Here is a 27,667-nt window from a genome sequence, read left to right as displayed (position 1 = left end):
CAGATGACACACACTTCCGTCTTCCACTTTAGTCTTCCTGGAAAATACTTCGCTTTTGACAGTGAGAAAAGTAACCGGCCAGCTATCAGTGACGTCACATCAGTGGAAACCGAAACTTCGTCAAGAGCGGCACAGGACGCGTCCAGACTCGGTCAGGTCTTTTCCGATTACCTATTTATTATTCCTCATTTCTAGGAACGTGACGAGCCACATGAAGCAGAACAAACTCAACATTGTCATAGTCGTGTTCAGTTGTTGAAAAAAAATAATAATTAGATCTCTTTGCGATCACACCACCAGGAAGTGATAATCACGGCAACAATGTTGTATAAACCTCATATATTTCACTGATTTATGACGCCAACATGGCATTTTCTAAAAGCAACACGTATTTGGCGCCACCTAGTGTGTTACTGTGATAGAGGGATCTTGGCGCCACCCTGAAACTAGAACGTGGTCCATTTGGCTGAAGGAAAGGCAAGAGTCAGAGAAAGTTCGCCGTGCAGGAGGACAAGTACAGCTCGTACACTCTTTTTACAATCCATTGTTTCTGATGTGTAGTTAATACAAGTGAGAAAAGGGAGTGGCCCGTACGGGGATCGAACCCGCGACCTTGGCGTTATTAGCACCACGCTCTAACCAACTGAGCTAACCGGCCGTGAGGCTGTTTAGGTGACGTCATCATCGAGCAGCCCCTCAGTCCTCAGAACACGCTCGTCAAACCCCGCCTTCTTCTCTGATGAAGAATCCTGCAAGTCCTAAAAGCAACAAGTATTTGGCGCCATCTAGTGTGTTATTGTGATAGAGGGATCTTGGCGCCACCCTGAAACTGGAACGTGGTTCAGCTGGCTGCAGGAAAGGCAAGAGTCAGAGAGATTTTTGGGAAAGTAAAGCTCGTACACTCTTTCTACAATACATTGTTTCGGCTGTGAAGTTGATAGAAGAGAGAAAAGGATGTGGCCCGTACGGGGATCGAACCCGCGACCTTGGCGTTATTAGCACCACGCTCTAACCAACTGAGCTAACCGGCCTTGAACAGCGTCGTTGGTGACGTCATCGAAGAGGTGGCAGTCACTGTAAAAAATGCCAATAGATACCAGATCAGAATGTAACCCATGAGGAGATGACACGCACTGTTGACTGCATGAATTTAGTCTTTCTGAAAACTACTTTGCTTTTGACAGACTGATGTGACTGTGGTGTCACTGTTGTCGCACGTTTCGATCAGACAACGTCAAGTTTTAATTTGATGCGAGTGTAACCTTCGCTGGGGCTGGGTTGTCAAAACAGGTCATGGCACGAATGAAGGCTCGTGCAACACAGCTCATCTACTTGGAAGCAAGTGTGTGGCTGAAGCAGGATTCAAAGTAGACGTGTCACAAGGTCATCGTGGCACGTTACTGAGAGTCTGCCTGAATGAAACTCTTCAGTCGGTCCAGTCCTTCTACTTCTGGTTGAATGGTTGAAGCATGTGGATGATGTCCTCACGTCACATGATCCACATGGAAGGTTCATCTATTCAGAACTGGAACCTGCAAAAAGCCAATCAGGACCCTTAACTGAGGGTCCTGCAGCTTCCAGTCTGTGAGAGCTACTGTGTGGTAGTTCTGATTTTAAGTGGTCAGTTTTAATTTCTCTTTCACTAGGTCTCATTGCATAATTATTTATTTTTTGCAGTGTGTTATTTTTTACACTCAAGTCTGTTGTGTGTTTTTTTTCTTTGTGGTCCTTCAGAAAATGTATGCACACCCAGTTCTTCGACAAGACTCCTCATGGCTCCATCAGAGGAGGTGAAGCGCCGTGAAGGTGAAAAGGTGGTGTGTGGCAGGGCTAAACCCAAGGAGGAGGTGCTGACAGAAACAAGGGCATTTGTCTCAAGTCACGGTGGAGACCCCACTGACCAGCTTCTGGTACTGGCTCACCATCAGTTGCAGTTTGGCATGTACCAGGGTTAGAGATTCAGGTGGATTCTGGACAACTCGCTCGGATATGCAGTGTATTTACTGCATAGCATATCAAAGGAGCCCAAGCATGAGACCCTCTGTCACAGAACAAACAGCTCTTCCTCCAGTACACATCTCAAATCAAAGAGTTGACAGATGAACTGGCTAGGTTTACCAAGACGCTGGAGATGAAGGCTAAGGGCCACCAAACTGGGGATCAGGGCCATTTGATGGTAGAGTTTGGAGACTTTATGGGCCGCTCCATGAAAGAGGTTTTTGAGGACCAGAGCAAGGAAGCACAGGCCCTCATCAGCTACCTGGTTAAGACACCTGCCCGGCCAAACACCAACATGGCCATTTTCAAGGCATATGTCTTGAAAAGGCTCGCATCTTCCAAGGCTCCCAGAGAAGACCGGCCAGCATCATCCTCTGCTGCCTCCACTGCCTCTGCTCCCCCGACTCCCACTCTTTTAAACTCCAGCTCCTATGTGTACCGTACCCACAAGACCCCAAATGGAACAGCTAGCCACTACTGGTACACACACACACACACACATCTTCTTGTACACTTTTGTCCCTGTGTAGTCTTAACATTCAAAACTGATAGTTTCAACTTTTGTGAACCAGGCACTTCGGAGGATGATGACGAGGAGTTGGTTTTAGCTGCGTCTCAGTGTGAAGCTCTACTGAATACAGGTGTGGTATACAACTCCAATGCAAATAATGTACACGTTTAGCATAGCAGACACACGACAATACAGCATCCTCCTTGCTCATTTATCCAATAGCACTGCACTGTGAATCAGTCTATGTCACGGGTGGCCAACCAGTCTGAGGCTAGGAGCCACATTGTTTTACTGTGCTGCTGAAAAGAGCCACATCCTACAAATATGTAAGGCTGTAAGGCTCACCTGAACAGCTGGTCATGTGACTTAGCGATAGTATAGCGGTTAAAGCACAACCCTGTGTGTCACAGGTTGCTGGTTCACGTCCAGCATATGTCTCTTGTGCATGTATTTTTAAAATTCATACATTTTAAAATCGGAATATCAAGTGGCGTATATAGAAATGTGTGCGCCATTTATTTTACTTATATATATTTTTTACCTGCCTCATGTCACCAATAACATCACCCCAGTCTGTGTGTGCGAGCGACGCTGCAGACTGGAGCGTCTCATCTTCACTCCACTGAATTAAACAGACTCCACGATGATCCACAATGAATAAAAGGTGAAACACATGCCATACGTTTAGTTTAGGGAATGACAAAGTGAAACATGGAACTAGGTCATGTTAAATCGTGTTGATCGTGGATCTGATGACGGTCTTAGGACCGTGGCTCACATCGGCGTGCTCTGAGCCGGGGGGGCGGCGACTTGGTGCACGTGCGACCAGGTTTATTGTTTATGTTCCAAAGTTAAACTCATGTCACAGTCTTTGAACAATATTACCCTCCATCATAGTATTGGAAACATTAAACTGTGTGTTGATATTGTAAAGTAAACATTCAGCCGTATTTAATTTTGTACGAACAAGTAAACCTTCACCTTAAAGTGTAAATATTCATCTTTTGTACCTTCTCTGCCTGTGTGGATCATTCCCTGTATGTATATAGTTCTCTTGAACTGTAAATGTTTGGGTGCGTTTGTGAATTTCAATACATTTCCAGTGCTCACTTCCAACTTTTCATCATACGTTCATTAAATTTGACTGCACCAACACTTGAGTCTGTTCATCATTTAAAAAGAAATAATAAAGGACCTGACAAAAATGCCCAAAAAATGACATTTTTTCGAAACTCATAAAATTGCTCGTCCAGCATCCTTGGACCATGTGAACATTTAGGAAATCGACGAAATTGATTAAAATGCAAAAATCGAATTTTGGTGAATTTTTGAATAATGGGGTCATCCAGAACCTGAATATATTGTTGCTGTGGCTACAGGAGTGTTCTGCAAGGTTTTAAATACATGACAGTTTGAAGTCCATGTCATGAAATGTTTAAGAATCTCCATAAAAAGCAAGTGGCCCGTACGGGGATCGAACCCGCGACCTTGGCGTTATTAGCACCACGCTCTAACCAACTGAGCTAACCGGCCTTGAGACTGTTTAGGTGACGTCATCATCGAGCAGCCCCTCAGTCCTCAGAACACGCTCGTCAAACCCCGCCTTTCCTTCTCTGATGAAGAATCCTGCAAGTCCTAAAAGCAACACCTATTTGGCGCCATCTAGTGTGTTACTGTGATAGAGGGATCTTGGCGCCACCCTGAAACTAGAACGTGGTCCAGTTGGCTGCTAGAAAGGCAAGAGTCAGAGAGATTTTTGGGAAAGTCTTTCGTGCAGGAGGACAAGTAAAGCTCGTGCACTCTTTCTACAATCCATTGTTTCTGCTGTGTAGTAAATAGAAGTGAGAAAAGGAAGTGGCCCGTACGGGGATCGAACCCGCGACCTTGGCGTTATTAGCACCACGCTCTAACCAACTGAGCTAACCGGCCAGCTATCGGTGACGTCATGTGACGAGAATGACGACACCGACTGACCTGACAAAATTGCCCCAAAAATGACATTTTTTGGGGCAATTTTGTCAGGTCAGTCGACACAGCAATATATTGTTGCTGTGGCTACAGGAGTGTTCTGCAAGGTTTTAAATGCATGACAGTTTGAAGTCCATGTCATGAAATGTTTAAGAATCTCCATAAAAAGCAGAGTGGCCCGTACGGGGATCGAACCCGCGACCTTGGCGTTATTAGCACCACGCTCTAACCAACTGAGCTAACCGGCCTAGGCACGAGTCTTTGGTGACGTCATCATCAAGCAGCTTCTCGGGTATCAGAACAAACCCGGCCTCTTCTTCCCTCTTGTAGAATCCTGCAAGTCCAAAAAGCAACACGTATTTGGCGCCATCTAGTGTGTTATTGTGATAGAGGGATCTTGGCGCCACCCTGAAACTAGAACGTGGTCCAGCTGGCTGCAGGAAAGGCAAGAGTCAGAGAGATTTTTGGGAAAGTCCTTCGTGCAGCAGCACTGCACTGGAGGACAAGTAAAGCTCGTACGCTCTTTCTACAATACGTGGCTCCATTGTTTCTGCTGTGCAGTTAATAGAAGTGAGAAAGGGCAGTGGCCCGTACGGGTCAGAGCTACTGAAGTTCAAACAAGTCAAGATCCTGCTTTTCTGATGTCTGACACTTGAATGATTTTGGGTGGAGATTTGGGTGGTCGGTGCTCACATGCCAGCCTCCAACGTTTGTGGGGTTTGTGCAGTTAATAGAAGTGAGAAAAGGCAGTGGCCCGTACGGGGATCGAACCCGCGACCTTGGCGTTATTAGCACCACGCTCTAACCAACTGAGCTAACCGGCCATGTTCTACATGTGCGATGACGTCAACATCGACGCGTCGGTGCGCGTCCTGCGGCCAGATAATCACGTGACTGTGTCGACTCGGCAAAAACGCCGAACTGCGTTTACAAGTCTTAATCTCCTACCGGAGAATAACTTATTTATTTCAATCTTTGCCCAGTTTGTCTCAGATGTTCGACTTGTCTTCTTCCATTCTAATTGAAAGTAATTTCAAAAATGTCAAGTCGGTGATTTGGCCAAGACAAAGTTGATTGATTTAAAAAAGAGCTTTATTTGTTGCAGACTGCTGTGAACAGCACACGGTTTCATATCAACTCAAAGCAGCAGGCGACATGATCTGCATTCAAGAAGAGACGAGCCGTGAGTGGAACTGCAGCAACCTTTGATCGCCGTTTGTTCTGGCGTTTTCCAAGAGGACCTGGAAATACACCAGGACATGGAGTGAAACGCATGCGGACAGCAAGTAGGGATGACATGTCATCACTCAGCAGAAGCCAGAGACTTACGTTCATCAGCTCATCGTCATGCTTTGAGTGCAGGTGTCGTAGAAGATACCAGCGAGCCACTTGCACCACAGTAGCAGGGACATCTGCAGAGTCGACGTAGACCAGCTTCTCCAACAGCCGCCTGGTTTCCCTGCAGCCAAGGTGATAGTGGGGAGCTGTTAACTCTTCTTGTGTCACTGGAGCAGTCAGCGCCACTGATACCCACCGAGCGGTCGGTTTGGTGACAAACTGAAGCAGAGCCTGGAAGAGGAGAGCCATCGGGGAAGATCCCAGCTTCAACACCTCCGTGGTGGCTTCCTGTACCAGGTCCCTCCAGTCGTTACTCAGAGCACCGGCCTGGAAGGTGGAGATGGAAGACAGAGAGACTTCTGCTGCCTTGGTTCGGACCAGGGACTTGCTGCAGGGGAGCTCACCATGCAGGGTTTGAGGGCCAGCAGAGCCAGTCGCAGCAGGCTGGACATCTGGCTGTTATACTGTCCCAGCTGCGACGACAGCTGTAAGCTCTGTCTGTATGCCATGACGGCTTGGATCTGCAGACCCTGCCGCGCATAGACCTCTGCCAGCCACTGAGGAGGAAATCAGAGCTACTGAAGTTCAAACAAGTCAAGATCCTGCTTTTCTGATGTCTGACACTTGAATGATTTTGGGTGGAGATTTGGGTGGTCGGTGCTCACATGCCAGCCTCCAACGTTTGTGGGGTTCATCATCACGGAGTTGTTGAGCTGCTGGAAGACCGACTCTGGCAGAACTGCTCCGCTACTGTCCTGCAGGAGGCGCTCACACTGCACTTGTCTGAGCAGGAGCATCACTGAGGGCTGTTCTGGAGAAACACTCAGCACCTGGAGCCACAAAGACACATCATCACATGACTCTGGACTCCTGCAGGAGCACGGGCTCACCGTGGAGCAGAGAGCTTCCGCCTGCTCCAGCTGCCCTGCCAGCATGAGGCCGGTCACGGCCTGCTGCAGGACCCAGCCCTCCAGACTCAGAGCCAGGGGGCGCTCAACGGCCTCCAAACCAGCCACTGCCATGAGAAAAGTCAGTTACCAACGCGTACAAACTAGGCTGAAGGGAGGGAGTCGCAGAAACACACATTTTTCAGACACCACAGACAGTAAAGTCTGTTCCAGCCCCAGTCTCCGAGGAGCCGAGCCAGAGAGACGGCAGGAAGTGTTCTCACTGTGACAGGCAGCCATCAACCCCGCCCATGCAGCTGGATCATCTAACAGAACACACAAGCATGACAATGACATGGTTACATAGCTCACTGAGCTCTTCACCAAGTCAGGGTTTACCAGGACAGAGCAGCACGGCTCTCTGCATGGTCTTCAGGGCGTCCCTCCGACCATCCTCCCCAGAGTGTGTCCCTGTCGCCAGCTGGTTCATGCCCTTGAACAACATCGCCCTCTAGAGGTACAGACGAAACAAGGCTCCGTTTATGGATTCATTCAAATGAACTTGTTGTCGTCACATCCGGAAGTTGCTAGGAAAATATTTTTAAAGCTGCTTGTCTTAACTATCTTTACATTCATAACCATTTCTCACACACTTCCAACCTCCTGCCTATGATGAGAAAACGTCTGCTGACCTTGGCTTGGCCCATGTTGGAGAGGCAGGCCACGTCAGCAGCCACTGCTCCACCCTAAGAAAACCACACAGTCAAACCTGTCACACCTGCCACGATGCTGACGCACACACTCACGCGTGCCTTCCTGGGGTGGTACTGCGCCACCACCCTGGACAGCAAAGCCCAAAGAGACGGGTTTCCAGGGTTGCTGCAACAAGTGTTTACAGAAGACCTGGTCATTCATCTAATATTGGTAACCCATGATCATCTGTGAGCCTCTGAAGCATCACCTGTGCACGGCCCTGGACGCTTCTCTCTGCAGCGCGCTGTAGTTCCCTTGCAGCGCCAGCAAGCTGCAGGTCAGGAGACACCGCTGCGCCACAACGTCCTGAGAGGTGGAGCCTTGTTTGAGCAGCTCAGTTAAGGCAGCAGCAGCCAGCGTGGCGTCTTTGAGAACCAAGCCGAGGGCGCACAAGCACAAGAGGGACTCTGGGATTGGCTCCTGCAACATTGAGCTGCGGGAGGTTGAGTCAGTTCAAACAGGCCTCTGCAGTGTGTGTGTGTGTGTGTGTGTGTGTACAGAACCAACCATTTGAAAAGCAGAGTCTTGGCTGAGTCCAGCTGACCCTGCCGGTGCTGGAGCAGCGACAGGGCCGTCAGGAGGTAGGCAGTCTCCTTCTGGTCTGGAGACAGAGCCAGGGCTCGCTCGTAGGCTGCCAGGCACAAACGCATCAACACTCATCTCACTCCATACAAACACACCACAACATCCCTCACCGTTGATGCTGTCTGGTAGCCGTCCAGCCCGACAGCAGGCCAGAGCCAGTCCTGCCAGGTCCCTCAGCTCCTGAAGCGGGGTAGAGCTGAACACCTGGATGGCCTGCTCCCACTCTCCCAGAGAACTGTCAACAAATGGTTTCATTTAACTCCACCTTTAAAACAATGGCTTATAAAGGAGGCAGTTGAAGGGTTTACCATAAAGCGCGGCCGTGACAACCCAAGGCAAACACCTGCTTATCAGTCAGGGCTGAGGCCTGCAGCAGCTCCACAGCTCTGTGGAGATGTTTAGGAAAACAGTGAGGACACATTACTGGCGGTCAAGCTAAGTGACACCTCCACACCTGCGGTACGCCTCCACAGCCTGTCTCTTCAGCTGCAGATGCTCATTCAGGTAACCCAGCATCAAGAAGGCGTCCGGGTCCGTCTGGATCCGCTCTGATGTTAAAGGCAAAATGGTGAACGACAGAAGACGTCACAGCTAACGGCGGACTCCATGTACCTGTGTACTTTCCGAGAGCCACTTGAGCCACAGTGACAGCATTCATCTGAACGATGTTGAAGCGGAACTGCTCTGTGTCTCGGTTGCTTTTATCCAGCAGGGTGGAGCAGACCCAGTAAGCATAGCCTTTAACCCCCTCAGTCTGTCACACACACACACACACAGTGGCCACAGACAAAAGAGTGAAACAATAACTGAGCAGCTCAATGATAAGGTGAGAACATGGTTTGTTTTTGGTGCTTACATACATGAGGGCTGAGTTCAGTGATGTGCCTGAAGAGATCCATGATCTCGTAGCTCCCAACTCTCTCAGCAATCAGAGCCTGAGAAAGAACAGCATGCAGATGAAAGAATGTTTTGGGAGAATATAAATGTATAAAGCGAGCAAGGCCAAAATGTTCATTCAGAACTGGGGTTCAATTTTAGCTCACGTTACGAACAAGAAAATGAGGCTTAGCTAAAATGTGATTGATATCTCCCCATAAAACACTTTTCCAATAAAGAACCTTTTTTTACCTGTCCAATCCAGCAGTTGACATACAGTGGCTCCAAAGACTGGGACATCTTGAAGGCTTCATGGGCCAACTGTTGAAGTCAACTTTAGAATTAAATGCTTGAGAAAACACTAACACATACACACACACACGGATTCAACAAACTTTTCGGGGGGCCCTCATTGCCATAACCCTTTCCCCAGCCACCCACCCTAAACCAAACCATCCAAAACGCATGGTTAAGCTTAACCAGGACTCTGAACCAAACATGACCCAATTATAATGACCTGGTCATTGTGAAGTCATCACTCTCAAACTGAAGCTTATCTAAAGGGGCACACCCAATGTACTTTGGGTTAAACATGAATACACACACATATGCACTCACCTCTATATTGTCCTTCTTCAGATATAAGGTTCCCAGGTTAGTCCAGGCAACAACATTCTGAAAGCAAACATTAAGTTCCCATTGAACTGTTAAAACATTAAAAACAACAGAAGAGATCATTCATACAATTGGTTGGACATCAATTGACTTGATGAAACAATGTTGAGCCAGAGCCAAGTTCTCAAGACCTGTGAAAAAAAGAAAACAATTGAGAGAAAAGGAATACGGTTACTGTAAATAATATTTATTCATAAGAGCAGGATCATTATCGTGGCTTACCTTTGGTCATGGAAATGACCCCCAGAGTGTTCCAGTAATTGTGATCTCCACTGTCCAACATGATGGCCTTTTTGATGCACTGAACAGACAAAAAAATAAATACAACACAATTAAAAAAAGGCCATAGTTCAATGATCATCCAGTTCAAGTTACTTGCTGAGCTTTCTCAAGTAGAAGGGCGTTCTCTTCCCCCTCTGGTGTGAGGCCAGCCTGCCTGAAATAGCTAAGCCCAAGATCTTGCCAAAGACTGGCAACATCAGGCATCAGCTTCAAGGCACGGGCGTAGCACCTGCCAAGAAAAAACACGATCCCTTTGCTTGAATCTCAAGGGACAAACATTCCCGATTTGAGAGAAGATGAGTCACCTCTCGCCGACTTTGAGTGTTTCCATCTGATTCAGCACACAGCTGCGCAGGTCTGCGCCTGAACCGGCCAGTGCTGCTGGGACGTGCACCTGGGCCCTGCCTGGGGAGACTGTCCCTGCAGCAAAGCATGCATCCCCCAAAAGCTTCCACAGACAAGACAAATCTGGCCGCAGTTGAGCCGCTCTGCAGCAGAGAAGAAAAGACAAGGGCAGATCAAGCAAGTGCCACGTGAACCAGTCAGCAAATTCAAAGCGAATATATATTCACTTGAAGAGGTTTTCTACAGCCTGCTCAATCAGATCAAGCGCCTTCTTATCCCTGCAGTCCTCCAGCAAAGATTTAGCCACAGAGAGCTGACATTCCCCAAGACCTGGATCAACACATCGCATTACAACAGAAATCAGAACAGACAGACACAACAAAACAGCCAGTGTTACCTTTTAAAGCAGGGATATAATCACGCTGCGCTATGATCTGGTGGTACTCTGCAATGGCCTCTGGAAACTGGCCCAGGGTCTGTTTGATGGCTGCGGCCTGGTAGACGCTGTAGATGGAGGAGGGATGGAGCTGATGGGCTTTTCCAAAGGCCTTCAGGGCTGCGGTGAAGCTCCTGCGGTTCAGATAGGCTTCCCCCAGACACTCCCAGCACACCCAGTCCTCCGGATCGGCTCGCAAGGCTCCTTGGAGGCTAGAAATATGAGACTTGTTAGCCTCATACCTGAGCATGTGACAGCTTCACATGCACAGTCAAGTGAAGTCCAGAAAAATAAAACATATCTGATGCGGTTTTCTGGAGAGAGAAAAAATGAATGGTGAAAAAAAGGAAAAAAGTCCTCAGAAGAGACAGTCCGTCCTGAACAACTATGGCTGAGTCAGCACACGATGAAGTAAAGATGCATCTGAATGCCTTACTCTGCTATTGCCTGTTGATGCTGTCCAATCTTCAGGTTGTAAAGCCCTCGTCTCATCCATGCCCATTTGGCAGACCCCGGCGTGGCCCTCTCAGTCACGGCCTGCAGAACAGCTAACGCCGTATCCTGCAGCAAGTTTCAATGTATAAGCAAAACTGAAAATATCTTTCCTGCTTTTGTTTGGGCAGAACCAACTCACCATGTCATCGTTCGCCATACTGAGGTCAACAAGAGCGGCGCCTGACTCTGCGTCGTCACCGTCCAGGTCAAAGGCTTTCTTATAACACCCACGTGCCCGCCCAGAGTCGCCCGCCACCTCACGATAATAGTGTCCAAGGTAGCGGAAGGAGCAGCCCAGATTCGGATTCATTTTGGCAGCCTGAAGTAACACATGTTTAGAAATAACTTTGGCCTTTCAAGACCTGTTTTGTACTCACTTTGAGCAAATGTGTGTGAGCCTTGCTTCTGTCCTTCTGTGTTTCCTCTCCCATGTTCCAGTACAGCTTCCCCAGGAGGAAATAGTATTCGCCACAGTCTGGACTTTGCTCTATGGCCTTGATGAAGCTGGGAAAGGAGAATGTTTTCTCTTTTTATTAAAATAATCACTGAACATTAATCCAGTGGAAACAGACCTTTCCTCTGCCTGCTGTTGTTGGCCTTCAGCTATGTGTGTCTGAGCTTTCAGAACCCACCCTGCAGCCAGGACCGGCTCCGAGGACACTAGCTCGGATGAGATCTGAGAGGGAAAATGCAAGGGAGTCACTTTTAAGATCATTTTATGACGACACACGAAAAAAAAAAGAATACTGACAGCCACTGCTTGATCAACCTGCCCTTTATTTAGAAGAGCGCGACCTTTCAGAACCACCAAAAGGGGGTCTTTTTCGGCACCGGGTATCTTTGGAAGGAGCGATAAAGACTGTCATGAAGTTGGATTCATTGGCATGAAATAATTTGTGTTGTACCAGTGAAAAGGCTTCCAAGGCCTGGTCAGCATCCTTTTCTCCTCCACTCTGAACTAAAGCCTCCAACTGTAGTTTCAGCAGCTTCACCCTTAGTTTCTCCTCCTCAGACACACACAATGTCAAACCTGCAAGTACAAACGCAGGCTTATACCATACTGCATCACCCTCCTTTCAATAAAAAAGTAAATATATACGTATAAATATAGACTGTATTGAGACTTTATATGTTAACTTAATAATGCAAGTTATGTATTTGGTTACCTTGACAACAAGAGGAAGCACAATCAGAGAACCGGTGGAGTTTTAGCTGAGCCTCAGCCAAACTGCACCATCCTGGACCACAGCTGACAGTTTTCAGACCTACAACAAGAAAAAAAAAATACCATGGTTAGTTGCGCACAGAAAAAATCAATTACCCATGATGATTATTATCACAGAAGGTAAGGTTTTACAACAGCCACTAACCTTGAGTAAGGTCTGTGATTGCATCTTTGTACCTGCCCTCCTGAAATGCTTGGGTGCCCATTCCCAAACGGCCCAATCCATTCTGAGGATCAACTTCGAGAAGCCGTGAAAAATAACTAAGGTCGTCCTCATTTTGAATACCTGAAGATACAAGAGGAAGAAAAGACAAGAAACAAATGTATCAGTAGGCGCTGAGCAGATGGCGGAGAAATGCAACTGATATCTCGGCCAGCACCTGTTTTAAGATAATGAGAGCAGAGGACTTCCAGAGGAAAGCTTTGGTCTGGGTACTGGGAAAGCATGCTCTCACACGCAGCCTTCATTTTTGCCTCCTGATGAGAAAGCTTAAATGAGGGGGAAAAAAAGAGTGTCAAGTGACATTTGAACATACTCATATACCTTCATGAATGTAGATTTCATCACAAAGGTCACACTTACTTTGGAAAGAGATCGAATATAGTCAGCTGATAGCTTCCTGTGTTCAACTCCTGGTACTGGATCCATGAGACTCAGGGCCTTCTCAAAAGCAGTGAGCAACTGATGGGATGTAGATGATGAGTTATTTCAAGGCTTAGGAGAAACTTACAGTTTATGAAAAGATCGAAAGTAACGCACATGTTTTTGAGTTTCACCATCTTTTTCCATCTCATTGTGACATTCTGACAGGAGGCTGATCAAGTGCTGCCATAGTTGTAGTAACTCTTTTCTGTCCACAGACTCCTCTTCTTTGAGTTCAATAAGTTGCAACCAAGCTTTTGCAAACTATTTGTGCATAAAAAAAAAACACGGTCACATTTCTTAATGAATGGCAGAGAGCGTATAGTGCATACCTTGGGGTATTCTTTTTCAGAATGATAAATATCTGACAGTTTTTTGATGACATCACAGCACTTATTTTTGTCTGAACTGCAAACCAAAGAAGAGCTATGAGCAGCAGGTAAAGCAGCGAGAACACAAAATCAAATCTTACCTTTTGTAGAGCTCTGCAAGCTTCTGATAAACATCAGGTAGCTCAACTTTAAAATCCCACTGATCTGTTTTCTCGTATAGATTTGCCAGACCCTAAATAAGCAAATGTTCTGTTAAAGAGCTACACATTTCACCCAGTGAACAAGTCCATAATACAGCATTAAAAATCTCACTAATATGTGGCGGCTGTGAGATCAACACATTACTCACGCAGTACAAAACAACCTCTAATTATAGCAATAAACTCATGCGATCATTCACTAATGGGTGCAGCGACCGAGACGCCAACACCTGAGAGGACACATCATCATCATTACTGTACGTGTCCTGCACCTGCCATGCCAGTAGCTGCTCAGGATCCAGCTCCACTGCCTTCCTGTAAGCCGTGTTTGCCTGATCTGGCTGTTCAAGCTCACTGGCTGCCAAACCAATGAACACCCATGCTGTGTAGTTGGTCTTCTCAAGCTCCAAGACCGCCTGTCATGACCAACACATGAGAATAAACCAAATGACATCGCTATAAGCAGTGTTTTCAGGAAACCCACCTTGCACTGTTTCAACGCTTCCTTATATTCCTTGTTTTTTATGGCCTCTCTGGCACTTTTCAGGTTCGCTTTCACTTGTTTGCTGGACATTGCTCAGGTGTCTGAGTGTTGAAACAAAATTAGGATTAAGACACACAATACGTCAAGCGGTAAAATGCAACAACGTGTAATAATACGTTGTTATTACTCAAATACTCCAGCCAGCAGACAGCGGTGTCAGAGAGATGAGAATAAGGACAGTTAGCATTAGCTAGACTTTAGCATGTGCATCTATGGACGCTTTGACGTTCTGTTTGGACGGACGTCTATTCCGACTTATTTCTATAATAGTTTCAAATATGAGGGATAGACATAAGACATAAGAATGTGGTGTTTCATTATGAAAAGTTTGCAGCAACTTACGTTCACACTTGCTCTGCCACACCAGTCCAAAACACGGAAGTGCTTGGCGCTTCAGACTCTTTCAAAATAAAAGACACACGTTGGCATACTTGACACTCGTAGATATAAATATTGAGCTCATGAGTGCTGACGCACCAGAAATGAAAACTAATTCAAACTGCAATATACGCCACACTTTCATTTGTAAAATAGCTAGATCAATGGATATAAATAAGAGCTAAGAAATGTGTGACAATGCGAAACAAAATGCATTGAGGGGGGAGGCCCCAGGGCAGACCCAGGAAAGGTCATGTAAATCAGTGGCCGGGTAACATCTCTATCTTACCACTGGAGAACTGGATCAGGTTTCTCAACAATAAAGTCAGGGCCAAAAAAAAAGTAAAAGAGTAAAAACAACAGACATACAGAGTGTAGTGTGATTTAGGCAGGTAGACTTTGCTGTATTCATTTTAAGGACATGTAAAATATGACTGTCACAACATTTCAATTTCATTTAAGAACACGGCGATGTGTGAAATGACATTTTAAATACTGTTGCTGGAAAACAAAGAGAACGTCAATGCATTGAATATAAAATATACTTGTGTTATGATGAGAAAATCTACAAGGAGCCATTGAGCCACAAGTCAATCAATCTCTCATTTCCAGAAGCATCTTTCTGCCAGTCCACGTGCCATCTGAGGTTGGCAATGACTTGACTGTAGTTCCCTCCTAAACCCCGGCGCCAGTCACTGAAGCCTTCCTTGTTGTAAAGATGAACCGCTTTAGAGACTTTGGGATAGTCCACCACGCCCAGCAGGACTGCATCCAGGTCTGCCAGCACGTCTGGGAATTCAACCGCCACATTATGAAGCTCCTCTCGATCTGATTTCAGGTCTGTAAAAATGAGGATATTAGCTTTAATGTAAGAGAGTCGATCCAAGTGTTGGGAACTGACCAAAAAGCTGTGGCGCCACACTCAGGCCATCAGCATATGTGATGTATTTCCAGCGACCACGCCTCAGCATGTATGTGGAGGCATTAACATTACAGCCGTGATATTCACTCAGCACCCAGTCAGGGCGTCGCCTCTTGGAGAATGTATACTTGGATGCTAATGGAAGCAGGGAATGTCCACTCAGGTCAGTTCCAGCTGGAATACCAGCAATATCTGCATTTAAACAATAAGAAAATAAGCAAGTCATCCGAAGTTGCACTTGGATTTTGCCTTACCCAGCACAGTTGGATACACATCCACCAAAGACACAAGCTGGTCGACCTGCCAGCTAGACTTCAGTCCAGGTCCCATGATGAGAAGAGGAACATGAGAACTTCCCTCAAACATGGACATCTTGTAGAACTGACGGTGCTCCATGGCGAGCTCTCCATGGTCAGCCGTGAAGAGGACTACTGTGTTGTTGAGCAGACCTGTGTGTCTCAGCGCCGAAATGATGTGGCCTGGCAGGAAGGTTGCCAGACAAGGATGTCGGTGTAAATAAACTCACTTAGCGGGGACACTGATATTTTGGTCCACAAACCCAGCATGGCGTCCGTCTCTGCGCACATGGCATAGTAAAAGGCTCGAATTGATTTCACTTCATCCTTCGTGAAATCGCCGCTGCAGTTTTTGGTGAAGGTGGAGTAGTAGTCCACATGGTGCATTGAAGCCAGGGGGAGCCACTTGGGCACAGCTATAAGGTCTGATGCCACCTGGAAGACAGCGTTGAAACGGTTGTGTGCAGTGATTCAAATAGATCAACAAGCACATGAGACCTTCGCAAGCCAATATGGAGATGTGCGGAACGTGGATCCTCCTGCTGTGGGGCCGAGTGAGTCTGTTCTGTAGGGGTGTGGTAGATTGAGGCCGAGATAGAGAGCGAAAGGCTGCTGCGAGGACCTCTGCTGGATCCACTGCACAGCCATGTCCGTGTTCCTCCAGTCCGTCATCTGAATCCTAACAGTAGACATGTTCCCCACTAGCTGTGTAACAGGCCGCCCCTCTTGACTCAGAAGGAGGGGAACGTCACGAGTCCAGGCCTCAACTCTGTTGCTGCAGGAACAAACAAACAAACAAACAAAAAAAACAATTCAGAAATAAGACATATGGAAAACAATGTTCTGCTCATTTAAATGGTAACAAAACAACTCGAACCTGACAGAATGACTCCCAGAGACATAGTCCAGCTTCCCAATCATTTTGGTAACATATCCACTCCTCTGAAGTAAATCCATCCAAGTCGTGGAGTTGGAATCGAGGCACTTGTAATTATTCCAGGACTGAGTTAGATGGACAAACTTGCCACTCCACATTGCTGGCAGCAAAGATGAAATATTAATTAAAAAAAAAAAATCCAATCCAATCCAACTAAACAATGACAGAAGGGTTCAAGAGGTTCACCGGCTCTGGACGGGCAGCAGATGGGAGAGTTGGTGTAGGCATTGGTGAAGATGGTACCCAGCTCTCGCAGGTAGTTGATGAATGGAAGCTGAACCACTCTGCTGCCAGGATCAAACGTGAGCCGCCCATCCTGGAGAACAAAGCTCACTTCAGGTGAACGGTAGAACAATACAGTCATTAAACGGTGTGGTTGCTTTGACTTGCTTCTCTTAAAAAGCTTGGGTCACAGGAAACATTTCATTGCTACAATTAGGCGAAGAGACAATCTCCACAACCAGATGACTCACACACAATTAAAGAAGACTTCAACCTCGTCACCGTGATGCAAGCATCCTGTACTTGTGGCTGGTTCAAGGTTTAAACACAATTCCTCTAGGTGGCCCTCACACTTACCACTGACCTCATCTTTAACGTTCCTTGTTCCTAATAAAAAAAAACTCAAATATGTGACTAACAATTGGATGTCATGGTAAACAATGACACGTAACTAAATGGGCAACAAAAGTACAGCATTAACCATTTGTAACTAACTGAAATCTAGAGGTTACGAGGTCAAAGGTTTCCGATCAGACGATTATTCATACTCACAAACCCATCGCTCATCACTACCACGATGTTCGGTTTCGGGTGTTGACATAAACCTAAACCGCAATAAGCAAATACTAAAACCAGGCTACGAGCCAGACTCATTCTTGTATTCAACTATTTATGGCGTAATCAAACAGAATCGCAACTTCCGATTTGAACTGCAGATATGAAATAGGAAGCAGTTTAAATTAAAAGGTTAAAAACATCCGGGTACACCATTCAAAATAAGAGGTGTCGTTGTAAGGTTGGTGTGTCTTTCTAATAAGACAAATTCGGTTGAATACTGGAGTTAAATCATTTAAACAGAGCAATGATCATATGGACTCGATACAGTTGTGTGTTTTCGCGCTTTTCAAAACCCTATAAATGCATGAACATTTTTCAACAGTTACAAATTACTGCCAGAGGGGGGCAGTGTTTTCTTTGTAATGAACCTAAATGTGTTGTTGAGGAATGATGATTCATGATTTTTGTTTTTGGTCTTCAGTTCATGAAGTACGTGAATTCCATCCTCTTTGAATGTTCCATTAAAGTAGAATCTATCGCTCCAGAAAATAAAGTCACATAAAAGAATTCCGCGTTAATTCCCACGGTTGTGAAAACTGTGATCAAAGGAGGATCTTCTGGACCCTGCAGACCGAAGCACACTACAAGACGGAAATCACTAAATAAAAGGCGCCCATACAGTTCAAGCTTGATGTCTGACCTGTTGGACCCAGCATGAACCCCGACGTGATCAACAGGTGTCGCCTCGACACGGGCTCTATCGCCACAAGATGGCGTTTTGAACCGCAGAGTTGTTTTTCTCCAAACACAATGAAGCTTCCCAACCCCCATTTCAGCATGAGCCCTTCTTATAAAACGGTAACATAAGATGGTTATCAGATGTTTCTGTCAGGGTGAATCGAGCTCCATGTCTCCGTTGAGTCCACCACCTTCTTCGTCTTGTCTAAACACGGTTCAAAACATTGACTCTAGTGTGGCTGTTGATGTTCAGACTGACATCCTTGTTCACACAGGAACGTGGTTGACAACGACTTGCTTTTGATGGACAACTCAACTTCATTTAAATATTTTCAATCACCACCAAAACTTGTGAACAAACACACTGTCAGTATTTCTACATCTGATTTTTTTGTATTATTCTAATTCCATAGAGATTGTAGACTGGCACAAATGTAAATATCGATGCTGGTCGTTACATTTTTAAAAAAAATAATTTGATGTGTGATTTGGACTTTTCAACATTGTTGGTTTCTAAAAGCACGTGTTGATATGAAAGACAATAACCGCATTCGACGGCAGACAGTTTTCACACGCCGAGATGAGCCGCAGTCTTCCAGCTGTTCGGAACGAACTTGCCGTCTGGCTCGGTGCCACACTTTCTGTCTTGTTTCAGCAGGCTGCAGGGAAGTGGGGGCCGTCGAGCCCGCGCATGCGCACAAGGTTGTTTTTCACAGCGCCCGTCGCTTAAAGTGAGCTGAGCCGCCAGGTTTCCCTTGTCTTTGACTGGAGACCATCCGAGGGACGATAACAGCATCCGCTGCTGTTACTCAGCCTCACATCTCAATGAGCTGCTCCGCAAGAAGCCACTGATCGTGCCTCCTGCTGCCGGCAGGGCAGATACTGATCAGTGTCTAGACCTGCAGCTTTTCTTTTCCCTTATGAGAGTATTTTTACAGGCTTTTTTTACATCGCCAAGTCGCCCACTTCCTTGTCCACCATGGTGCTCGGAAAGGTGAAGAGCTTCACTGTAAGCTTCGACTGTCTCAACGACAGCAACGTCCCCGTCTTCTCCAGCGGGGACTGTGTCTCAGGGAGGGTGGTTGTCGAGGTGACCGGGGAGATCCGGGTCAAGTCTCTGAAGATCCACGCCAAAGGATTTGCAAAAGTTCGCTGGACTGAGTCAAGAAACGCGGGCTCCAACACAGCCTACACGCAGAACTACACCGAGGAAGTGGAGTACCTGAACCACAAAGATGTTCTGATCGGGCATGAGCGAGGTAAGAAGCCCCGGTGGATGCACGAGTTTGGCTGATGCTCATGCTCGCTTTCAAACACATGCTCACCAAATACTTCTTCGTCACATCTAGAATCACCTCATTTTCACAGACTTCCTTTAAAATAAACTTGCGAAATGACATTTGCTGCTGACTCGGTGGTTAGTAACTGACGCTGTCAGAATGAATGACAGCGTGAGCACAGGGTTGTTTTTTAGTTGTTTTTCACGCGAAAAACCTTTCTTTTTACAATTTTACACACACAGCAGGGTCCACAAAAGCCTTGGCTACTGTCCTAGTAGAGGTTTAAACCAATATCGTCGCGTTTTCACTCAATATAAGCGCTTTCTTTGTCACTCTAGCGAAGTTTCCACCCATTGTTCAAAGCGGTTCAATCCTGTTCAGAAAACTGGACCGAGAGTGGGTGGGATGTAGAGGCGAAGCCCCGCCCCTCCAGGGTTGTAACTGGCTGAGGTGCTCATGTGTGGTCGGTGACGTCACTCTCTTGCAGACATTTCTGCAACTTTTGTAACTGAGGTGCTGCACGCCAGATTCAAGTTTACGACTTTGTTCAAAATGATCGCTAAAATGAGACCGAATGCACCAACGCCCGTTTATTGTGCATAAATATTTGTAATAACTTATGAATAATGTAATAAATGGTTTATATTTATTTTAAAATTGATTGCATGTTTAAAAAAAATGAATAAAGTATCAACAATATAAAAAAAAGGTGACTTCAAATCACGTTTATTAGACTTGTTTTTAAATATATCTGACGCCATTTAAGTTGGGCAAACCGCTTATAAGCGGTGAAATGCAATGACTACATGACGGCGAATAAATGAGCGTTAAAGTTGCGCCGTCGTGCATCTTTCGCATAAAACACTAAGTGAGCGACACGTCAAGTTCATCGCTGCAGACGCTCAACCGTCCGACTGTGTAAACAGCTGTAGTAGGCGGTCGGAGGAGACTTACTCGCTGAATACTTAATGAGAGCGGAGCGGCTGCTGAAGCTGCTCGCACCGGTTTAGGCCGGTCTCCTCCTGCTGGAGTCTGCAGTGTGACTGACAGCTCTGCACTTGTTTACCACACGTCTGCTTGCCACAGGCCAGCGTCCTCCTTCTCCATATTTAACATCTAAATAGAACAAGTTATCGAATATCGATATTTCTGGTTTATTGTTGAATAATTCCGTCTTTTAAAGCTGCTGTCTGAGAGCGATCAGTGGGTGTTGTTTTGTGATCGCCACTCAACAAAGACTGCTTGCTATTAGATGGATACATTTTTGTATGTATATATTTTAGTTTTGGTGGAAAATGAGGATAATCATTGATTTTTATTCTTTTAAACAAGTGTCTACCTGATACTATGATCTATAGTACAGCACACCTCTAAAACTAGTTAGATTTTCTGACCAACAGTCAAAGTTGTAGTCGGCATCAACTTCTGCAGTGGTCTCATCTCAGCACCTTCCACATTCACAACCCGATAAAAGCCTTTTTTTATTTTCTTCTGTCTTCCCCACCCTGTCTCCTTTCGGTATGACTTTCAGATGCCTCCGTAGAGAATGTTTGCCAGGTATGGTACACAGGTGTTTGGAATATTGTCCTCCTTGTGTTTCAGACGACGACAACTCTGAGGAAGGACTCACCACTATCCATTCAGGAAGACACGAGTATGAATTCAGCCTGGAGCTTCCACAGACGTGAGTTTCCTTTCCTGAGACACAAAGTGGTAAACTTATTGTTATAGTTATCGCATGGGCTAATTGTGTTTTGATTTTCCACAGACCTCTGGCTACCTCCTTTGAAGGGAAGCATGGCAGTGTGCGCTACTGGGTGAAGGCTGAGCTCCACAGACCGTGGCTCCTGCCCATGAAGACCAAGAAGGAATTTACAGTCTTCGAGCACATTGACATCAACACTCCATTACTGCTGGTGCGTGATAGCATGGGAAGCTAAAGTAATACGTGATCAAAAGGAGTGTGTTTCTAATTTATTTTGGGTTTTTTTGCAGTCTCCACAGGCCGGCACCAAAGACAAAACTCTTTGCTGCTGGTTCTGCACCTCAGGTCCAATTTCCCTAAGTGCCAAAATCGAAAGGAAGGGATACACACCAGGTGAGCACTGTTTCTTGGAAAGGTTCAAGTCTTCCATTAAAAGATAAGCGCTCCGCAGATGACTTTATTGATCCGGGACTGTGAATGATTAAATGTGAGGCTAAACTTCTGCCGGTGTCTCCGCTCCAACTCTACAGGAGAATCGATCCAGATCTTTGCCGAGATCGAGAACTGCTCATCCCGCATGGTGGTGCCAAAGGCCGCCATCTACCAAACTCAGACATTCTATGCCAAAGGGAAGATGAAGGAGGTCAAGCAGTTGGTGGCCAACCTGAGAGGAGAGTCCCTGTCGTCTGGCAAAACAGAGACGTGGAGCGGCAAGATGCTGAAGATCCCCCCGGTGTCGCCCTCCATACTGGACTGCAGCATCATCAGAGTGGAATACTCTCTCATGGTGAGTGCAGGAGTGGCTTCTATTATTAGCCTGGCACCTCTTTGTCCTGGAGCTACCTGCTGATAATTGACCCGGGTGACTAGGCAGCACTTTCATATGTGGGCGGTGGATTGTATAGCAGGTGTTGCCTCTGCATGCTGCTAAGAGCATTAGCCCAGAATACCTATGGCAGCACCTGCCTGGAGGCTGCGCCTAACCTCCTTCCTCTAGGAACAGACAGCTTTCTTGCATAAGTGACCGAGTGGGAGACATTGACCTATATGTAACGGCGATGAGTTTACCTGTACAGTTCATGTTCACCTCATGATTTACTGTCTCGGTTCAGGTGTACGTGGATATTCCTGGGGCAATAAACCTGTCGCTCACCCTGCCTTTAGTCATCGGAACCATCCCCCTGCACCCCTTCGGTTCACGCACCTCCAGTGTCAGCAGCCAGTGCAGCATGAGCTGGCTGGGCATGGGTCTGCCTGAGAGACCGGAAGGTAGGAGACATTTCTAAACCTCCATTTATAGGTGAAACGTTCTGCAGGTGCTAAGAAGCTTGTGCATGTTTGTCTACAGCTCCTCCAAGCTACGCTGAGATCGTGACAGAGGAGCAGAGGCAGAGCAGTCTGGACACACCAGGAGCTCGCGACGACCTGAACGGGCCTCTTTTCGCCTACATCCATGAGTTCCGCTTCCAGCCTCCACCTCTGTACTCTGAGGTAAGCGCTGGCTTTTCACTGCCTTTCCTGTTGATGCCACCGTTCTTGTACTTATCAAGGTTTTTCATTCCATTCACAGATCGATCCAAACCCGGATCACGCCGGACGCACCGAGGAGCGCAGGCTCGACACCTGTCCGTCACGCTGAGGCTCCGACTCCCCAGACTCATTTGGAGATCCAGATGGAATCCATGTGCCGAGCCTGTTCCTTTCTCTCCAACAACAGCGTTTGAGAAGCACTGTTGACAGCCAGAGAAAAACAAAGTGTCCTCCCAACCAACAAAGACTGCCGCAGTGTTGGACGGAACAAAGCTGGTCCAGCCGCCCCTCAGAGACAGAAACCGGGGCGTCACTTCTTTATGGACGTGTGGAATCATGCAGACAAACCTAATCTGCATGAAACTACAAAACCCCACAAGTAGTCCTGAAGAGATCTCAGTGGCGTGGAAGAGGATCCGCATGCCGAGCTCCTTCTCTTGCACCCATGGCACATAAGGACATGGCTCCTCCCTGAGACGACGCGACTCATGAAGTCACATCCACCCAAGGAAATGGGACGTCGAGAATTCTGTCGCCGACAGAGCAAGAAACTTGGATGCTCCTGCCTCATTTGGGATTTTGTTTTGCACATTTTGTTATTTACTCGTTTTGTGTGGCTCTGTTTTGATGAGAAATCACTAAACGGTCTGGCCTCAGCGTCGTAGTGGCCCAGACCAAGACTGCAAGCTCAACTTTACACAGAGAGCAGCAGTGGGGGAGACTGAGAAAGACGAGAACAATGCACTGACTTTTGTTTTGTTTTGTTTTTTTTGGGGGGGGGGGACAATTTTCATTGTGATTGCAAGACAACAACAGCACACTATCGTCGCCTGGATGCTCTCTAAGACTTCTCCGCTTTGATCCGAGTGTGGCTTCCCTTTTTTTTTTTTTTTTTTTAAACGCTTTTTATTCCTGCTTCCATCCTGAAAAAGTTTGTTGCCTTCATTGTGTTGATGAAGCTCCAGATTCTGGACTAGAGGGGTTGCAGACCCTTCTGTGCCACCAACTGAATGTGGCACATGAAGGTGCTCATGTTGCTAGCAGCCCTTCTAACTCTGAATTTTGGGGATGGCTTCGCTTGCATAGCTGCCCTATAGCAAGGTCTCAGGTGGGCTTTTCACTTGCCAAACTGTTGGAGTTTTTTTTTTGTAATTGCACTGTCATATGAAGTTTCCAAAAATGTCGGTAAATAACATCTTTAAAAAGATAAATGACATTCCCTTTTAGCTGCGCTACACTTGTCCATCTTGTCCAGCCAATAGTTGCCAGACCAGTGAAGCCAAAATGCTTGTAACAAGTGAAAGAAAAAAAAAAACTTAAAGGAAGGCACTGATCCAGCCTAAATTACAAGCTGGGAACGTTGTTAAGCTTCTGTTCACAGTGGTCAGAACAAGTAGAAGTAGGTTCGACATGAGTAATACATTGGTTTTCTCACTCAGTCAACACAGACCATCTGAACAGAAGTTTACCAAAACCCAAGGAAAGAAAACAGAACAGCACTTTTTTTGAAAGACGCATTTTTGGCAAAGGTCTGAGCTACCCAGCATTTGTACTAATATTGTTAGAGAATTGCTCATAGTGCATTCTTTTGTCCTTTTTTTAAGTTTACATGTAGCTGACACGTTTGTATGTGAAGTCTGTGTGCGTTTGTGTGTCGACGCTCTTACGGAGATCCAGCCGGCGACTAGATCTACTATTCTGATGGCAAAAGACAAAACTAAAGATCATCAAAGTGATCTTATCTTAGTGGCCTTGACTAAAAAACAAAAAAACTTTACGTTAACTCCTGCTGTATCTTTTCTGTTTGTTATTTTCCGCGTTTGTTTATAGGACAAAAAGGGAAGAGGGAATGAAACTAAAATGTCAGATTTCAGTTGAGGCTCAGTAAATGTTTATCCTTTGTGTCTATTCCTGGGCTGAGTTAGCTTCTTAGTTTGATGAGCAGCATGACTGAGTCTGCCCTCCTGACCCCCGCAGTGGCCCTCTGGCTTCGGTGGGAGCAGCTGTTGATCAAACCCCCTCCTCTCCTGACAAAGATTTAGTTAAACGTGGGGGTGCAGACAAACAGCACTCTCAGCAGTAAGCGTCTCTCCTCTTACTTCTCTGCAGTTGTTTAAGGAACAGCCTAGCAAGCTACGCGTGAATGAATAAGCTCGCATTTGTTTCAGGTTGGTGAATTCCATAGTGTGTTTGCATGGGCCGCCGATTTGTCCAATGTCAAAACTAAGCTAAACTCCTGACCTGATCGAGACAGGAGCTGAAATGTTCAGATGCAAATGACATTTTAGAAAAAAAAAAAGTGCAATATCGCTCAGATTATTTTTCTCCTTCTCCATTTGTATGTTTTTACCGTTATTTTTGTCTGTTAATCATAACAGTGTATGGATATTCTATGAATATACAGTGTTCTGAATGATTTAAACCCTTTGTCTAGCTCTTCCTTTTTGATTTGAATAAACATTTTTTTGTTTAAAATTATGTTGCCGTCTCTGTCACTTTTTCTCTCAGCCCAATTCTGCAATGAGTTAAGATCTGGTCTGGAAGTTTACAAGTGCAACAGCGCCCCATCAGGTGGTCAAGTGTAACACGTTGCAGCAAGTTCCCTTAGGGCCAAGGATTCACAAGCTTTTCTCCACCCACTTGTTTGTAAATGCAACAGCTCTATCTAAAAATGTTTTGGGTTTGTTAGGTCTAATATTTTGTTCTACATGTGTAACTGAACTACAACAAAACTGCAGTGATGTGTTGAGGAACAGAGGTTAGTTTTTATTAAATACAAACAAACATTTCCTTTTTCATGACCGAGGAATGCAACTGGCTGATATGCCAACTATCTTACTAAACTGTAGAACTATGAACCACATTTGTTGCGGCAAATTGCTTAGGTGAAGTTAAGAATGTCAGCGAGCTCCTTGTCTGAGTGAGGAGCAGCCCTCATTCATGACCTATTCAGATTTTCATGAATGTATTTCGTAAGCGATCAATTTCACTCTACTCTACTACGTCAAGCCGATTGATCTCTTTTGTGGAAACTGCGGGGCTGATGCTGCTCATGAGCTCAGCACATTGGATTTCTGCTGATGTGAGCGAACGGTGCACAGTTGCGTAACTGACTGGAGAAGCATCTTATCGGCCATTAAACGATAACTGGTAATCTATTGTAATCCAGACTGGATTAAACACAGCACTTCTTTGGGTGTTCTTCCATCACTTTGATGAGTCAGCAGCTTTGACCATGCACTTGCCTTTCTTCATCCCCACCCCCAGCTCCTCTTTTGACTTTGGTCCACCCATGGCTTTTGTGGGTGTCTGACCCTGGCTGATGGAAAAAGAGGAGGGCGGCGGTTATTGTTGGAGAGCGTAGATTGAGTTGTATGTGAGCGGCAAGTGCTGACGCTTCGCAGGCCTCAGCTGTTTCCTCACAATGCTAATCCAACTACCCAGAAGCCCCTGTGATCCAGAGGTTTTAAGTTTGGACTGAGGCCCCCTTAACATGTGCTGCCACATCACCACTGTGACATAATAACCAGCCGCACACACACACACACCGCTCCCTCCACATTCCACGGAACAATACATTCACACGCAGGACGTGATCCAAAATTCCGTCAGCGTGGTAAAAATGGACAAGTGCTGAGTCAGGATCCCACTGTTTTTAAAGAGGGATTTGTATGAAATCGGTTGTAGTTTAACTGCTGCAGCGGTGGGGATAATCATTGACCGCGTCTGCTACTGTACAGTCATCATTAACACGCATACTCGGTCAAGCTGACAGCGTTTAGTCAGAGACGGGCTGAAAATCACCTCATCAGTGTTTGTCCAGCCGAAAGAAAACAGCACAACTGTGGTGAATGTTTGACCAAAAGCACATCAGTAAAACAGCAAAGGATAGAATGAATTCACTGGTCACCAAGAAAGCAACATTTCATTCATACTCCAGTCTATCACCCTTATTTCAGTCATCTGTGAGCCTCTGTAGGTTCCTGGACAGTGGGAGGAGACTGGAAGGCCAGGAGCACCCAGAAGAACATAGGAACTCCACCTGGAGAGGACTCACCCTCGGTCCTGAGGGAATATGACATTTTGTTAAACAAATAAACTGCTTGTTTTATTTCAAATAATCCTTCAATCAAAATGAAGTTCAACACAAGCCCCACATATTCCTCTTTAAACAGCAGAGCGGGAAAATTCACAACTGACAACAAAAGGTTTAGGCAGGTGAGAGGTGCAGAGGGTGTGGGGGGCAGGATGCACTAAAGGAGTTGATGTGTTTGGCGGCTCTTACATCACATCTGTTGTAAGCTCAGCTGCTTCACCGCAAAGTGTTTTTCAGCCGGTACTGAATGAAACAGTGCTCAGATTGAGAGTGAAGAGGCGGTGGAGGAGGGCGAGCTGTTCGTTTTTGTCAATGGCTTTTTTTTTTTTCTGGCCGACTGGTTTGTTCCAGTTTCTGTCTAAGGATGGCATCTCCCTTTTTTTCTCCTTTAAAGCAGTTTTCCAGAAAAACTGAAGGGAAAAGCGCCCGCTGCGTGCATGGCCTCGGCAGCTGGTGCCGAATGTAAAGCGTCTCCATGACTTGTCAGTCTTAAAAGCGCTCGCACCTTCTGTGAAAGACAGATTCTTTTTCTAATCTGGGCCGCGAGTGATGAGCAATGTATACTGCAGCAACAGCCCTGCGGTAAACAGGAACCACATTAGTCATGCGAGGACTAAAAAAAAAAAAAAAAAAGTGCTGATTGAAAGTGTCTTCTGCTGGAGCTGCGTGGACTGTTGTTGCACTTGGTGTTCAGTGCAGACAGGAACCTGATAGTAGTGACAGTGCAATGTCCCCATGCCAGGACCCCCGTTCCTCACATAACAGAGTCCCAGCATGGTTAGAATTCTCCCTCCAGGCTTGTTCGCATGCACATCTTCCATCACTGCTGGTCAGTCAAGTTTAAATTAAGCCTGTTAACCAGCGTGAACTTTCAAAAACCCCAAAATACTTTGTTGGATTCATCAAATATGA

General features: G+C 46.1%; 3 protein-coding genes, 1 long non-coding RNA gene and 6 other non-coding genes across 12 annotated transcripts; 2 read left to right on the top strand and 8 right to left on the bottom strand.

The window, feature by feature from the left end:
* The first annotated feature begins 1 nt into the window (after window position 1).
* LOC128762852 (uncharacterized) lies at window positions 2-3,509 on the top strand. The gene is made up of 3 exons (XR_008415585.1): window positions 2-151; window positions 1,735-2,478; window positions 2,571-3,509. It is a non-coding gene; the product is annotated as an uncharacterized LOC128762852 (long non-coding RNA).
* Window positions 585-658, bottom strand: trnai-aau (transfer RNA isoleucine (anticodon AAU)). The gene has a single exon. It is a non-coding gene; the product is annotated as a tRNA-Ile (tRNA).
* Window positions 958-1,031, bottom strand: trnai-aau (transfer RNA isoleucine (anticodon AAU)). Its single transcript has one exon. It is a non-coding gene; the product is annotated as a tRNA-Ile (tRNA).
* Window positions 3,510-3,968: 459 nt separating the features above from the next.
* trnai-aau (transfer RNA isoleucine (anticodon AAU)) lies at window positions 3,969-4,042 on the bottom strand. Its single transcript has one exon. It is a non-coding gene; the product is annotated as a tRNA-Ile (tRNA).
* A 322-nt stretch (window positions 4,043-4,364) lies between these two features.
* Window positions 4,365-4,438, bottom strand: trnai-aau (transfer RNA isoleucine (anticodon AAU)). The gene has a single exon. It is a non-coding gene; the product is annotated as a tRNA-Ile (tRNA).
* A 213-nt stretch (window positions 4,439-4,651) lies between these two features.
* Window positions 4,652-4,725, bottom strand: trnai-aau (transfer RNA isoleucine (anticodon AAU)). Its single transcript has one exon. It is a non-coding gene; the product is annotated as a tRNA-Ile (tRNA).
* Window positions 4,726-5,227: 502 nt separating this feature from the next.
* Window positions 5,228-5,301, bottom strand: trnai-aau (transfer RNA isoleucine (anticodon AAU)). The gene has a single exon. It is a non-coding gene; the product is annotated as a tRNA-Ile (tRNA).
* Window positions 5,302-5,572: 271 nt separating this feature from the next.
* Window positions 5,573-14,548, bottom strand: skic3 (SKI3 subunit of superkiller complex). Of its 2 annotated transcripts, XM_053871514.1 has the most exons (41): window positions 14,436-14,548; window positions 14,034-14,134; window positions 13,822-13,965; window positions 13,490-13,581; window positions 13,350-13,425; window positions 13,135-13,281; window positions 12,958-13,056; window positions 12,755-12,863; window positions 12,520-12,660; window positions 12,316-12,414; window positions 12,055-12,179; window positions 11,901-11,987; window positions 11,722-11,825; window positions 11,527-11,653; window positions 11,289-11,468; window positions 11,091-11,215; window positions 10,616-10,866; window positions 10,446-10,548; window positions 10,179-10,361; window positions 9,967-10,102; window positions 9,814-9,892; window positions 9,661-9,722; window positions 9,535-9,591; window positions 9,169-9,237; window positions 8,901-8,975; window positions 8,653-8,794; window positions 8,495-8,588; window positions 8,349-8,426; window positions 8,151-8,275; window positions 7,963-8,086; window positions 7,664-7,888; window positions 7,509-7,581; window positions 7,395-7,448; window positions 7,102-7,213; window positions 6,900-7,028; window positions 6,706-6,830; window positions 6,481-6,645; window positions 6,220-6,372; window positions 6,012-6,142; window positions 5,807-5,936; window positions 5,573-5,718 (listed from the first exon to the last, which is right to left on the bottom strand). In XM_053871514.1, the coding sequence occupies exons 2-41, from the start codon at window positions 14,121-14,123 to the stop codon at window positions 5,644-5,646; spliced, it is 4,695 nt and encodes a 1,564-aa protein (XP_053727489.1). In that variant the 5' UTR covers window positions 14,124-14,134; window positions 14,436-14,548; the 3' UTR covers window positions 5,573-5,643. The 2 variants fall into 2 exon arrangements, with proteins under 2 accessions (XP_053727489.1, XP_053727490.1); XM_053871515.1 differs by lacking the exons at window positions 14,034-14,134; window positions 14,436-14,548 and having other exon boundaries at window positions 13,826-13,967.
* A 315-nt stretch (window positions 14,549-14,863) lies between these two features.
* Window positions 14,864-17,915, bottom strand: arsk (arylsulfatase family, member K). Its single transcript, XM_053871516.1, has 8 exons — window positions 17,401-17,915; window positions 16,813-16,942; window positions 16,567-16,726; window positions 16,188-16,464; window positions 15,953-16,124; window positions 15,648-15,872; window positions 15,373-15,585; window positions 14,864-15,311 (listed from the first exon to the last, which is right to left on the bottom strand). The coding sequence occupies exons 1-8, from the start codon at window positions 17,500-17,502 to the stop codon at window positions 15,037-15,039; spliced, it is 1,554 nt and encodes a 517-aa protein (XP_053727491.1). The 5' UTR covers window positions 17,503-17,915; the 3' UTR covers window positions 14,864-15,036.
* A 950-nt stretch (window positions 17,916-18,865) lies between these two features.
* arrdc3a (arrestin domain containing 3a) lies at window positions 18,866-25,137 on the top strand. Of its 2 annotated transcripts, none has more exons than XM_053871491.1 (8): window positions 18,866-19,403; window positions 21,027-21,108; window positions 21,193-21,340; window positions 21,420-21,522; window positions 21,660-21,916; window positions 22,242-22,398; window positions 22,478-22,620; window positions 22,700-25,137. In XM_053871491.1, the coding sequence occupies exons 1-8, from the start codon at window positions 19,124-19,126 to the stop codon at window positions 22,766-22,768; spliced, it is 1,239 nt and encodes a 412-aa protein (XP_053727466.1). In that variant the 5' UTR covers window positions 18,866-19,123; the 3' UTR covers window positions 22,769-25,137. The 2 variants fall into 2 exon arrangements, with proteins under 2 accessions (XP_053727466.1, XP_053727467.1); XM_053871492.1 differs by having other exon boundaries at window positions 19,257-19,403; window positions 20,956-21,108.
* Window positions 25,138-27,667: the final 2,530 nt, after the last annotated feature.

Source organism: Synchiropus splendidus, chromosome 7 (assembly GCF_027744825.2).
Source record: "Synchiropus splendidus isolate RoL2022-P1 chromosome 7, RoL_Sspl_1.0, whole genome shotgun sequence".
Lineage (NCBI taxonomy): Eukaryota > Metazoa > Chordata > Actinopteri > Syngnathiformes > Callionymidae > Synchiropus > Synchiropus splendidus.
Note: the sequence above shows the minus strand (reverse complement) of the source record. Positions and strands in the feature narration are given on the sequence as shown.

Bases quoted from the DNA above. Each gene is read 5' to 3' on its own strand.
- arsk (XM_053871516.1), bottom strand. From the start codon at position 17,502: ATGAGTCTGGCTCGTAGCCTGGTTTTAGTATTTGCTTATTGCGGTTTA. The intron at 16,465-16,566 runs GTTCGAGTTGTT...TTGTTCCTGCAG, and splicing joins TCTGGGAGTCATTCTGTCAG to CAACAGAGTTGAGGCCTGGA. The intron at 15,873-15,952 runs GTTTGTGGACCA...CCTTCCTGCCAG, and splicing joins AGAGACGGACGCCATGCTGG to GCCACATCATTTCGGCGCTG.
- skic3 (XM_053871514.1), bottom strand. From the start codon at position 14,123: ATGTCCAGCAAACAAGTGAAAGCGAACCTGAAAAGTGCCAGAGAGGCC. The intron at 12,864-12,957 runs GTAAGTGTGACC...CCCTCATTTAAG, and splicing joins ATATTCGATCTCTTTCCAAA to CTTTCTCATCAGGAGGCAAA. The intron at 12,415-12,519 runs GTTAGTGGCTGT...TTCTTGTTGTAG, and splicing joins AATCACAGACCTTACTCAAG to GTCTGAAAACTGTCAGCTGT.
- arrdc3a (XM_053871491.1), top strand. From the start codon at position 19,124: ATGGTGCTCGGAAAGGTGAAGAGCTTCACTGTAAGCTTCGACTGTCTC. The intron at 22,399-22,477 runs GTAGGAGACATT...GTTTGTCTACAG, and splicing joins TCTGCCTGAGAGACCGGAAG to CTCCTCCAAGCTACGCTGAG. The intron at 22,621-22,699 runs GTAAGCGCTGGC...TTCCATTCACAG, and splicing joins CTCCACCTCTGTACTCTGAG to ATCGATCCAAACCCGGATCA.